Source organism: Dermacentor silvarum, chromosome 6 (assembly GCF_013339745.2).
Source record: "Dermacentor silvarum isolate Dsil-2018 chromosome 6, BIME_Dsil_1.4, whole genome shotgun sequence".
In the NCBI taxonomy this organism is placed as follows: Eukaryota; Metazoa; Arthropoda; class Arachnida; order Ixodida; family Ixodidae; genus Dermacentor; species Dermacentor silvarum.
The window spans coordinates 77,220,342-77,234,101 of NC_051159.1; the positions used below are offsets into that span (position 1 = coordinate 77,220,342).

General features: G+C 46.4%; 1 protein-coding gene across 1 annotated transcript; it reads right to left on the reverse strand.

Moving 5' to 3' along the window:
• Positions 1-220: 220 nt before the first annotated feature.
• LOC119455072 (pro-neuropeptide Y-like) lies at positions 221-7,474 on the reverse strand. Its single transcript, XM_037716580.2, has 3 exons — positions 7,408-7,474; positions 978-1,190; positions 221-370 (listed from the first exon to the last, which is right to left on the reverse strand). The coding sequence occupies exons 2-3, from the start codon at positions 1,154-1,156 to the stop codon at positions 292-294; spliced, it is 258 nt and encodes an 85-aa protein (XP_037572508.1). The 5' UTR covers positions 1,157-1,190; positions 7,408-7,474; the 3' UTR covers positions 221-291.
• Positions 7,475-13,760: the final 6,286 nt, after the last annotated feature.

Consider the following 13,760-nt stretch of genomic DNA (forward strand, 5'->3'; position numbering starts at 1 on the left):
ATATGTATAGTTATTAAACAATTACAATGGCCCATTAGCAACAGCAAGATATCAATATGTGATTTCTTGCAGGAAATACTTTAATATGTTCCTCAGCAGTTGCACGCACGTATAGCTTTTCTAAATCAAAGTTTTACTCATTTACGAACAGCGACTATTGCTGGAAGGCAAAGTGTTCAAAGAGCGACATGCAAGAAAAAAAGAAAGCAGAGGTAACTGATTGATTACTTTTATTTTTGATCATTTGGCGTGGTGGATGGATCAGTTTCTTCTTCCGGTGGCTGCTGAATGTCACACTGTTCGAAGCAATTCCGTATATGGCAGGTTCCATCGCTTGACTTCGAAGCTGTCTTGAAAACTCCTCCCAAACCTGGAAAGCGGCACCGAACAGTCATAATGTGAGAGTCATAATATTGGCACGACGAACGTAAGAACGCTATGAGCCTCTACTGCACGTAGACTATGTCCAGATTCCTGCAGGGCTTTAAACTTCTTTTACACGGTTTAAGATATACCTAGGCAACGTCTTACACTACGGATATGAAAATCTATATAGAAATACGTATGTCCTACAATATGTAATATTGCAATTGTTATGTACATATATAGCATACTATGTCATACAGTGTGCGCATTTCATTGATATAAGAATAAATTCTCTTTTTACTAGGACCGAGCAGTAAACAATGAAATGGAATAACCGACGCAGTAGAACATGAAGAATTTTTGATTGATTAATTTCGGATGTGTCGCTGTCAGTGAGAGGTAACTGGCGGAAGCGGATCTGATGAGAATTCGTGGTGAGAAACGCCTTGTACTTGAATTATTTAACGTCGAGCACTCACTCAATGCACTGATGGAATGCCGTTGCTGGAGCTATGCGTCGCGTGCGATGTTAGGTTGCACGTAAATGAAACTATATCTCTCAAACTGATGGCTCGAAAATACGGCCCGTGCCAAACGCAACCACCACAGACCTCGGTTTTCCGAGCAACAGGTAGTAGTCGTCGAGAGCCTGCAGGTACTGGGAGAGCTGTTTCTCGTTCTGGAAGACGTGTGGCATGTTGGGCTTCTGGCTTTCGCCCATGTTGGCCATCGAGACGGAAGCAGAGGCCACCAGCACCATCAGCATGGCCACCAGCGTCGAAGGGGACATGGTTTGCAGGCGATGAAGAGGAACAGGTGGCAAACTGTGAAGCGCGATTGTTCACGCAGGTCAGTCAACCGAAGCTATAGACGCCGTGCCATAAATTTCTAGCAGAACTTTCTGTCGCTGTAAACGTCAATTTCCATTCGCGATTTCAATGCGAGCGCGATGGCCCGGGTTTGTGGAGCCCACGCGCTCACGTATTTCGTTTTGCACAATACTTGGTGTCCTTCGTAAGACGCTTCTGTGAGTTGGTCAACACAGCTAGTTAGTTGGGCGAGTTGATTGAGCATTACGATGGTGTAAATGCCCTCAACACACGTGAGCAATAGAATGGAAGGACGAGACACACAGCGTATTGGGTGTGCGGACACAACAAGCCATGTGTGTCTGGACCTCCAATTCTAGGCACGCATTTACAGAAAGCGCTTGACGCTAGAATTGTTTTTAAAAGCGAATGCCAGTCTGTCCTGATGCCAAACATATTATTAGCGAAGACGGCCGGCGAATGGCCAAAAAACACTTCCGAAAGGAAAAGATTTGTTAATTGTGCCCCTGTTGTTTACGTCCACAAACCGCACTAGCGCGTTCATAAGACACTGTAAGAGGCGGAGAGCGTTTATTCATATACCATTAATTTTCCCGTGGTTCAGCGTAATTAGTGGGAACACGAAGTAACGATTTGAACAGAAGGTGCTGTACGTGACACCATCCAAATCTGTCCTATATTGGAATTTATTCTTGTCTGCTCATTTGAGCTAACTTGATAGGATGTGGCTTCCGTCTGCGGCCAACCATAGCGCGAGTGAGGCGGTACAAATGAAGAGGTCGAGCCGTGAGGGAATAACGGAATGCCGGAATCACAGCTGGAGGGGCGGTTGCGTAACGAAAAATAATTAACATTAACAGGAAAAAAAGTTAAAGCAGTTACGATCTCTAGAGTCAAGCTAGAAATGAATTGCGGCTACAAGTTTAGACTGTTTGCCCACCGGCGTAAAGCAAACACCTTTCGTAATAATATTCCTAATAATGACTGAGTTGTCAACATTTCTAAAGGGTATAACGAATTGAGCATATCACATTGTTCGTACATGTATGTAAAAGCGATCCACCTGCCCACTTAGTTGAATATAGAGGGCAGACAGAATGGCTACGACAACGTGCTCTTGGTTAATATAGTCTAATAAATATAGTCTTGCGCCTTTGATGCAAAAATTGCATTAGAGCACATGGCTAGCAAAGGGCCGGATGACGGACGTCGAAACCTAGACGAGATACAGCAGGCGCATGTGCTACAACTCGCAGAAATCAATATCGGGTCATAGCCGTAGCCATAGCTTTGGGCCGTAGTGACACATGCTATGCATGCCCCTTCATCGAGTTTCGAGAGACGACCCTTCGCTTCTCTACGGGATGAACTCGGGCCCGCGGCGCGTCCAGCTAGCTGCCAGCAGCACAAGCTCCGGCGTAAGTGTTGCGCGAGGCAGGTCCAGATTTTTGGTCGCAGCAGATGAGCGCCTAGCGGCTCCTGTGTTTGAGATCTGGCAGGTCCCGAGTTTTTGAAAGTTCCCGATGCTCCAGGTGCGCTCGAACCGTTTGCGTGCGCCACCATGGCGTGCCACGACAGCGCGAGCCGCAGGAGCGGTCACTTCGGAGACTATTTATGATGGCCCGTCCGAAGCATCTAGGCAGGCTTCAAGAACCTGGGGCAGACGAGGTGGCAGCAGGAAAGCAGTAAGTATATCAGCAAATAGCAGCAGGCCGCGGCCTGTGGCAGCGGGTAGCAGCAGGCAGCAGGTAGCTGCAGGCTGCAGGTAGCGGCAGTTATCAGCAGTTAGCAGCAGGCTGATAGCAGCAGGGAGCGGCAGGCAGCAGCAGGTAGCAGCAGGTGGCACACCGATGGTCTCGGTGCCGAAACCTCGCTGAATGCCAGGTCGGACGCCTGTAGTGGGAGCCTTCCGGTTCTAGCTTTCCTCGTGGCCGGTCATGGCATTGTCAGCTACGACGATGCTTTTGGTGCTCGGGTCTCGCTGTGCCGCGCTGCGTACCTCAGACACGTAGTGCGGGAAACGCCGAACTGACAGTTCCCGCTTTTGTTTGACGCTCGAGTGTGAGAGCAAGACTGTACTAAACGCACAGACAGTACTAAATAAGACAGCACTAACACATCAGTTAGGTAGTTCTCATTTGATTCTAGCCCAGTATTCCTTCAACCTGCGGAGAAATTCTAAAAAAAAAGTTCTGAAAAAAAAGGACAATCGGCTACAATCTCTGAGCACAAGTTCTTCCATTATTGATCGGTCGCTCATTAATCATTTTAATGTCAGCAGTTATGCTTCAGCATTAAGTGATAGCACATACCTTATATCTTTTTGTAAAAATGTGCAGTGAAGCTAGATTACCTAGTGCTTTTCGTTGCTCGACCGAGCGCATACCGGAGAAACTTAGCAGCAGCGGCAGAAGGGAACAGAGCAATGTGGTGCTATACTGAAAAACGTGGTTCACGCGAAATATGAGCGTAAAATATAGACACATAATTAGAACAGAAGAAGCATGTATGCCTATTCTTATAAGCATCGCGAAACTTTCGTTTCTTTCATTCGAAACTTTCTTTAGAAAGGACGCAAGGTACGTGATATATTTTAGAAGCGGCTATCCCAAATGAACTTGAAAATGTCGAGTAAACGCAGAAGACCTTGTTAGTATTTTTTGTTTTCATTGGTTTTTCAGGCGAAGATTAAGTTTAGAACTCTACTGAAAAAACGTTGGCGTATTGCTACTTATGACACCCTGCAGAGAATGCGTCCACAACTAAAGCGTAAAGCAAGGATCCGATAGCGAAACGAAGACACTGATATAAAAACAGGACGGTCACGCAATCCTTTGGGACATGTCTCTATTTTTACTCATTTTCTGCGGAAGCATTCTATTACAATGAAATGAATATCGATCCCTAAGATGAAACAAAATTTTTTTGATGTTGTGGTATGATAGTCACGAGATTGGCAAATGAGAACTGGTACAGATGGTTAAAGTACTAAAAAAAAAAAAAAAACAAGCGAGTCTGCATCCGATGGACTGTAGCATTAAGTTACAAACAAGACCGATACGGATTTCTGGGCAAGAAAGCATCGTAGTTGATGAAAAAATCGTGCGGTTAAGATATCCTTGTTCGAAGATTGAATATCGATCGAGTTGGGGAAAAACTTCGCTTTCAAAAATTTATTTGGTCTCGCGGGTGTACATAGAAGGGGGTAAAAAATGTGTTGAAGCTTTTAAGATACAGAATGAAAATAATGTAATGGTAATGTAATCTTCAGTTGTCCGGTGTAGGTCGATCATGTGAACGTGGTTTACGCACTGAAACTTCATGCTATCTTTATTATAGTAACACGAGCGTTTGTTGGACTTGGGAACACACAACGCTGTAGGAGCTTTTCTTTAAAACTTTCGGGAAAACAGCTGGTTTCTTCGCAAGAGCTGGTCATGTTAAAGCCTTGATCGATTGATTCGTGAGATTTAACATCCCAAAGCAGCCCTGTGGCTACGAGGGACGCCGTAATAATTTTGACAACGTGGGGTTCTTTAACATGCACCTAAATCTGGCGAGCGTTTTCGTATTTCGCCCCCCATGGAAATACAGCCGCCGTGGCTGGGAAGTGAACCGGCGACCTAGGGAGCAGCAACAGAGTCACTGAGTTGCGGTGGCGGGCTCAAAATCCTTAAGACTGTGGCAAGTTTTTGTTGGCAGTTCATCCTTATTCCGAATTTCTGAACCTTTGCACACCTTACTCGCCTAAAGCAGAAAATAATAAGAAGAAAAGCACAGATATAGAGATAACCTTCAGAATGAACAAGCAACAGGGACGATGGACGGATGCAAGGACTTGACGCAAAACGTAATTTTTACTTAAGCGAATCACAATCTCTTTTTCTGAGGTGCTTAGTTGAGTTCAGCTTTGTTTGTGCGGGCGGCTGTCTGTAAGGGCTATGCGGTGTGGTGAATATAGAGGCGCTGCTAGACAACAAGACGGCGGCAGAGAGTTATAGCCGTCGAGGGGGTCGGGGGGGGGGGGGGGGGACCATGGTTTACGGTAAGCGGGTTGACTGTGAGTCGGGGCTTCCGCCATTCGGTTCGTGGAAGCAGTGCCGTGACCTTGAAGTCAACCCATCGCGCACTGGAACACACCCATGCCGAGACATTCCGCGAACGGACCAGATGCCCCAACGTGCGTGGAAGTATTATATTTGGGGGACTGTGCCTTGCGAGGTTGTGAGCCAAGAGACCCATTGCTATGCAAAAAAAATTTATGGCAATGGTCTCGAGATGTTGGAACTCCGGATAGTGTCACCCTGGAGCCCTGTTGTGTGCACACTGCGCGCACCGCATTGTGATTGGACGAACGATGGGGCGAGGGTGGTGTTGGGGATGCTTATAAGTACGTATAGGGCCGCCAGAGGGGATTCGCTGGACATTAGGCTAAGAGAAAGACGATCAAAATTGTAACATAATTGTAACTTTTGACTCGTAGTCCTTTGATGTCCGTGTAAAGAGTTTCTATTCTATCGCTTGCCTATTCCATCTTAATAAACAGTTAACCCCTAGCAATCAGTGTCATAGCCTTGCCTACTGTAATGTGACCAACTTTCCCTCACCGACATGGAGGCGAACATCAACTTGGTTTATATAAGCAGAAATAAAGTAGCAAAGAAAGGAGACTACATGTGGCTGTACCACATTAATCTGCCTTTTTTTTTCTTCGCTGTTATGTTTACAGGCAATCGAAGAACAATCTGAGAGTCATTCACGCATCATAAAGCGACCTTTATGATGTAAGTGCCCATTGTGCTAAGCCTCGACTGACGTCATTGCGAGGGTTTCATAACGCGGCCCACTCTGAGTACTATCTTTAGTACTTGATCATCGTAGAACAAACAAGCCTGCAGGCATTCCGTACCTTCACTTTGTTTTTGTTCGTATCAGAAGTCGCTATTGCACAAGTGCTATTAGGTTTGGTCTATGCGGTCACAAAGTGGAATTAGAAAATTTTAACGCAAGTTTCATGTTTCAGACAAAAAAAAAACTTTTAGGTACTGTTTACTACATGTATACATACACATCTTAGTTACCAAAGGTGGAAAACAATTTCAGCCGCCGAGTTACAGCAAGCGTTCAACCAAGACAAAATACAATGTATTGCACTGTGCACAGTATTTTCAGCAACAGATCAACTCTAAAACACGGACTCGGCAAAAGACTGACATGGCTAACGCTAGAAGCGGATGTTTTGCGTGGCGTATTCTCCAATACTAGTTCGAAAATATTATGATATGCCAGCATATCTTTTCGTTCGCGCCCGACTAGTGTTCTTTTTTTTTTTGGAAATGACAATCAGGCGGCATCTGACAATCAATTACAACTAGCACATTACCAAGCGTGCGACTAAGCTCGCAGTAGCACCACGCGTTGGTCACATTGCGTTGGTTACAATTTTTACGAAGCACTGAACCCTCTATATCCTAAAAACAGCGAAGATTCTCAATCTGGTGCTCACTTCAGAAATACGAAGCTGTTTTGAGTCGGTGATCTGATACATGCACCGAATGCTATGGGCTTTATGGTTAGTGTCCGTCGTGCAAGTGATACTTTACGGCTGCCACCTTTCGATTTTGAGCAGAGTGTGGATGGTTTCTTCAAATTAACAGGATCCGTAAGAGGTAGTCACAAAATGCGGGTAACTATACTACCGCAAAACTTCATCGCCATCGGTAAATGTCCTGATGCACTGAGAAGGTAGCGACTCGCACGGCGCTATGGTATGACGCGAACAGCTCTGTGCTCATTGAAAAAGTATCTCAAAGCACGTGCACATGAGAACGCCACAATGCGCGCTATGGACTGAGGTTTACAATGGAAACTCAGAGGTGAAGCCACCATAGCCACTTCTTCAAACCAAGCTACATCTAGAACTGTATACAGCCAATGCTTCCAGTTTGCTTCGCTGTCAATCGCTAAAGCGCGGTTAACACAGTACTCCTCACTCATTTGATGCTCCTATTCTACATAATGAAACCACGGAAAGTCGAGACACATCGGTAGCACAGTGCTCTTCAGGATGTTTTCATTCTTTTAAAGGAATTCCACATTCTCTTCTGGATTTTCAATTTTAAACATTCCTACGAATTTAGCCTTGAAGAAACCACACATTGTCTACACGGGCCAAAAGGCGGAAGAAAAGTAGAGGATTGCCTCTGCTCACCGTTCCGTATCACCGGGGTGTCGACGCGTCTACTGAACCGTAGCAGCGTCTCAACCAGCGGCTTATATAGTCCGCCCCTGAACAAATCACCGTGCGCTTGGTCGCAAGGCACTCCGTAACCCCATAGCCCTCCCGTCGCCATAAGAGAGACGCAATATGCCACCGGACACGCCTCTCTTCTTACCTATCCCCCCCTCTCTCTCTTTTCTCCATCGCACATCAATTTCTTTCTTTGCATCTTACGCACATTCACTGCCGATTTTTTTCGCATCGTATGCGCCACTTCTTGTTAGTCGCGTTTCTTCGTATCCTTTCTCGCTCTCGTTGGTCGCCTTGATGGGATGCCGAGAAGATGCCGGAGAGCGCGAGCGAGCTCGTTTTTCTTTCTTTCCTTCTCTTCTTTTCCGTTGAAAACACGAAGAAATGCGACGCGATCTGCATGGGCGAAGCGTAACAGCGTTGCTGCCCTCCTCAGGCGAGCGAGAACGACAGCCACTCGACGCCCCGCTGCGTGTCACAAAGGAAGCTTGCAGCAGCTGCACCCGCGGCGTAAATTTGCCTACGTCTATTGCTGCGGGGATGTTCATTGGTGGAGATGCGCACGGTTCGAGTTTAGCGAGGATGGGCCGAGGTGGGCGTCGATGCACCGATGAAAGCTCAGTGCCCGCGTATACGCGGCTTATACGTCTCATCTCGCTTAACAATGATGGAATGTAAAGGCGCACACCGTTTTGGAGTGCCCCCTCCCTCCGCCTCTTTTGTCACTATATACATTCCTCTACATCCCACCTGTCCCTCACAACATATATCCATACCTTAGTTACCCTGCTTTCGTGTTCGTGGAAACCAGCAAACTCCCGTAACTCGTTCCGTAAAAAACCCTGGGGCCAAATTCACGAAGCTTTTCTTTCGCAAGTGCTCCTTTTTATTGGCGAGCCATCATCGCTAATAATATGACCAACGTCGCGATTGGCTGTCACTTCATCTTACGAACAGCTCTAGCTAAGTTGGCCCCGATGGAATTCCTTCCAATAAGGGAATTCCGACGGAATTCCCTTATTGTTCGCTACTTCGTGTGGGCCGCTCGGTATTTGCCAGTAATTTTTCAAAAATCTACGTCGTCTGGCGTCGTGCCCTCATCTTGGAAATTAGCTAACGTTTTGCCTATGTTCAAATTTGGTGACATGCATACCCTGAGTAATTACAGACCCATTTCCTTGACATCCTATTCCGGCACGATGCTTGAGCCCATCATTCACAAGCATATCATTCACTTTCTTGAGGACAAAAATTTGCTGTCTAATGTGCAACCGGGTTTCCGGCGTGCTTATAGTACAGTAACCCAACTCATTGAATTTACTCATGACGTTTTCTATCAACTAGACCTCGGGCTCCAAGTCGATGTTATCTTCATTAAAAAAATTATGGGGTTTTACGTGCCAAAACCAGTTCTGATTATGAGGCACGCCGTAAATTTAGACCACCTGGGGTTCTTTAACGTGCACCTAAATCTAAGTACACGGGTGTTTTCGCATTTCGCCCCCATCGAAATGCGGCCGCCGTGGCCGGGATTCGATCCCGCGACCTCGTGCTCAGCAGCCCAACACCATAGCCACTGAGCAACCACGGCGGGTGATGTTATCTTCATTGATTTCTCGAAGGTGTTTTATACCACGCTTCACTCTAAATTCATGTTAAAACTCAATGCTATTCTCAAGAACCGTGAACGTATAGGTTAGATTTATAGTTTCCTCCCCAATCGCTCACAGTACGTTAGTTTTAATTCTTTGAGCTCCTGCACTGCTAGTGTATGGTCTGGTTTCCCACAGTACTCAGCCCATTATAATTTCTAATCGATAATAATGATTTCACAAATAAGATAACTTCTAAGCAGCAGGACCTTGATGTGGGCGAGTTGGTGTAACATATTTCAAGAAAAAACAGCGCAAGAGAGACGAGGACGAAAAGCGCCCGTCTGTTGTTTCTGTCTTCTTTTCGTTCTCGTCTCTTTTGCGCTGTTTTTTCTTCAAGTATAATTTGTAAGGCCCGTCTATATGCTGACGATTGTGAACTGTATGACGTGATCGAGATCCCAGAGGACCACCAGAAGCTCGGCAACGCTTTCAGCATGTTCTGCGCCTGGCGTGAAAGCTAGTAGATGAATATCAATTTTACTAAAGCAGTAATATTCCTTAATAAAAGTTCATCCCCGCTGTATTCGGACTTTCATTCAACAATTCTTCCTTAACTAAAGTGTTAAGTATAAGTACCTTGGTGTTGCATTTACACGTATCTCATTGTGGTCAGAACATGTATAGATGGTAACCCGTAAATCACTTCAAGAAATTGGATATATAAAGCGCGCGCTTTCTGCAGCTCCTAAAGACGGGAAGATACTCTTATATAAAACGCTGATTCAACCTATACTTTATTTGACCACACCTATACTTGAGTATGGATCTGTTGTGTGGTGCCCTTTCTACCAGTAAAATGTTAATAAAACTGAATCCGCGCAGAAAAATTGTGTGCGATTTATATGCCACGTATGACACTTCTCACCCTCTGCTACTCATCTTTCCTTGAACTTGACACCGCTCTCGGCGTGCCGCGATGTGGACGCCCTAAATTTGTTGCATAATTTCGTTAATTCTTCCTCCAGTCTATCAAGATCTGCGCACTTAACACTCGCTAAGTAATCTTTCGCCAGAAGTTACCACCAACTTAATTTGTAACCTTTCTACCCCCGCATTAATGTATACATTTAACTACCCCGAAACAAGGAGCCTTTGCAATTTGTTACCTGGTAATGTGTGTTCCCTTCCCCTCAACGATTTTATTTCCGCAGTTGATTAAACGATGTCGTAGTTCTGTTACCTAGCGTTGTTGGGACATTTGTGCTCATGTTTGTTCTTAGTGAATCCTACATGTACCTACTCCTGCTATAGGCCTTGCAGGGGTGCAATGTGTAAAATAAAATAAAAAGTGTGCTTTGTAAATACTGGCTCCGCCCATTGAGAATATGCGATGCAGTAAATTGAAACGAGAACTATAAAATGTCGACTGCACGTTATGGAATTATTATTCGGTAACCACCAGAGGAGGGTAAGTTGGAGTGGGCGGAAAGAGGTTTACTGCAGTGCTGCCCTCTGGATGTCATAATAGCATGCGTAAGTGGGCGTCCGGGCCTTCCGCAATCCTTACGGCACCTCGACTGCAGACAAGGTTACGCAGCTTCTTTGGCCCAATGACCCTTTTCGATGCGATGAGCGACGCATGCGCCTTGACTATGTTGCTTGTTTTGTAGTTGTGATATATGTGACCCCAGACAGTCTATTTCCGTTACTTCGACACATTCACTAAGTACACTGAAGATTTTTGGGTCTAATGGTTGGACAATTCAACGATATTTTCATGCCTCGTCGGGCATGAAAATCAGCCAATACTTGTAAAACGAAGCTTTATAGTATTAAGAGCTGAGGTGATAATATGAGTAGTCCGTGTATTTGTTCCGTGCATGCCTAAAGGAATGTTCTGTATGCACGCACTGTCAGCGCATTGCAGTGCTCCAACGGCGATGGAATGATGCACGTAATCGAACTCAGTTGGAACATAAGGCGACACCCAATAAAAGAAACATGCTTTATCCTTGGCTCGTGAGTTTTCTTCTTTCGCGCAAGTAAGGATAGTAGTTTTATCTGCCATTTAAACTTGTAAACATTCGCTTACTAATTCAATAACAAGCATGCTGTCACACGAGCGCAAGCGAACATGAAGACATCTTACTCGATGGCCACGGAAGCTCGTTGTCAAAACGCTGGAGTGAGAAAGCGCGCCCGAAGCAGCGAGCAAATTGACCTTCATGCTGCCTCTCGCTTCAACGCCAACTGAGCTATCAGCACACGGCGCACTTTGTCCCCATCGCAGATCGCTTTCAAGATAGGGTCCGCGCGGCCACGCCCTACGCAGCAGCCGCCGGTGTAGAGCACCCCCTTCCCTCTCCTCATCCTGGTTGTTCCTTGCGCGCGACGGAAGACGGCGCGCTGCCTCCCCGTTTTCCGGCTTTGTGCGCGCGAGATTGAGCCGCCGTCTTCGGCTCACCCTCGCACACTTTCACTCGCACACGACGCGCGGCGACGGTGTTACCACCCTTGGACTTAATGCGGAGCATGACAGCGACGCCGACGGCGACACTGGCTGCAGAAATATGCCTGGGGTGTCCATATAATTGCTATCGCAATAAAATAAATTAGGGGTACATTACATTTACAGGACGGGCAGGGCGAGCTGAGGTGGCACCACCCCCGAAGGATCCCCTCACCTTGACACAGGACTATGCTTTTTTGACAGACTAGACAGGCGTACTGACAGACAAGACTGACTGACTGACTGACTGACTCACTGGTTGATTTGTTGATTGATTGATTGATAGATTAATTGATTCATAGGACATAACCAAACCAACACTACGGCTATGAGAGACGCCATAGTGGAAGGCTCGAAATTATTCCTCACCACAAAAGGTTCTTTAACGCGCAACCAAATCAAAGCACACGAGCGTGTTTTTTAACTTTTGTTTTCGTTCCTTCCTCATATGTATGCGGTCGCTGCTGTCGGGAACCGAACCCATGATTTCGCGTTCAGCAACGCTAACGCCACTGAGCCACCGCTGCAGGTCACACAGGGCTCTATTACTGAGGGAGTGGAGCGAGAGAAAGTTCCAGAGAGCCTCTTGCAATACCTGCGCACTATATTGTTTGTGAGAACCGATCGAGGAAGGTCATTTTAGTGCATCGCTTGACGGTGGCGCACCGCAGCTGTGGGTGAGAGTGCGGAGTCGACCCTTGCGAAGCTAGATGCACCTGTGCAGAAACAAGTGACTAGAGCATCGAAGAGAGGCTTTTGCCGATCAGGCCTTCGCAGTTCCGGCGAAAAGTTGCCAGGTCTTCTGTGCGCTATGCGTCGCCAAAGAGTGATGTATTCTCCAGAACGGCTTCGGGTGGCCTGTTTTACGCGAAATTTGCTATGCATTTGCTGTTGTTTAATTAAATGAATGTCACTGAAGGGTACACAATTTATTTATCGCACATGTTAGCCTCGGATCTTCGTAGAAAACGCCAAATAAGTCATGCTAGAACTAGGCTTCCTACTCTGCACTCTTAGTAGTCCATGTAAATGACAGGAGCTAGAGTCGCTAGAAAAAGAGAGAGAGAGAGAGAATACCGCATTGGCTTTTCGCTTGTCGCCGGCATGCCGCATGACTGACGAGCATCACGTAGTTTTGTAGGTCACGCGCGTACGTCGACCTCTCGGGGATAAAAAAAGAAATTCTATGTGGAAAGGGCTGTGCCGTACACTGGGAGGGCGCTTTGTCTTATGTCTTGTCGTGCACGACTTAGCTTCAACAACGAAGCCGTAGCTATAACAGGGGCTACTTTGCACCATCTTTGCGCAAATACCTCGGAACGAGATCCTGTGGAAGCAGATGATGTCAACCGGTGATAGCATGTTTTTTGAAGAAATAGCTTACAAAACTGTTGTTCAGCGGTAACAAACACCCAAAAGAAAGAAAAGAGAAAATTATCGGCTTTAAAATCCTAAAGATGCAAAGTGGGTGTGCAGGGACGCCGTAGTGGAGGGCTCCGGATTAATTCGGACCACCCGAGGTTCTTTAACGTGCTTCCAAAGCACGGCAAACAAGTGTTTTGAATTATCTGTCTTTCCCGTTTTACCCTTGCACAAGTGTAGGGTAGCCAACTGGGCGTGACCATGGTTAACCTCTCTGCATTTCGTTTTTCTTCTTCTTCTTCGTCTCTTTCTCTCTTTCTTAGTATGTTTTACTTAGGGTGCTGGCATAAAGAAAGCCACAACAACAGCGTAATCTTCATGAACATTACATTTACTCCTTTATTTATTGCGACAGCAATTATATGGACACTCCAAGCAGATTTCTGCCGTCGGCGTCATCGTCACCGTGAGGATGCGTATAAAGTCAAAGGGCGATAAAATGATCGCCGGGCGCCGTATGCTGTATGCGCGAGGAGTCAAAGCGCGCGAGGGACGCACGCTTACTGCGTACTTGTACTTTGCACGGCTCCGGGCTGTCGCGCTCACCGTCTCTTGAAAGCGATCTCCACATGGCTCTTACCTTTGTATGCGCTGTGCTTTCGCCGTTCAGTTTCCGTTGAAGCGATAGCAGCACAAACCTTCACTCGGTGCTGCTGCCGCCGCGCTTGCTTACGCCAGCATTTTGACAGTGGTTGTCTGCGGTCCTCGAGAGTGATCTATTCATGTTTGCTGGTGTGCGCTGTCACCAGGCTTGTTAATTCAGTTAGTAAGCGAATGTGTCCAAGTTT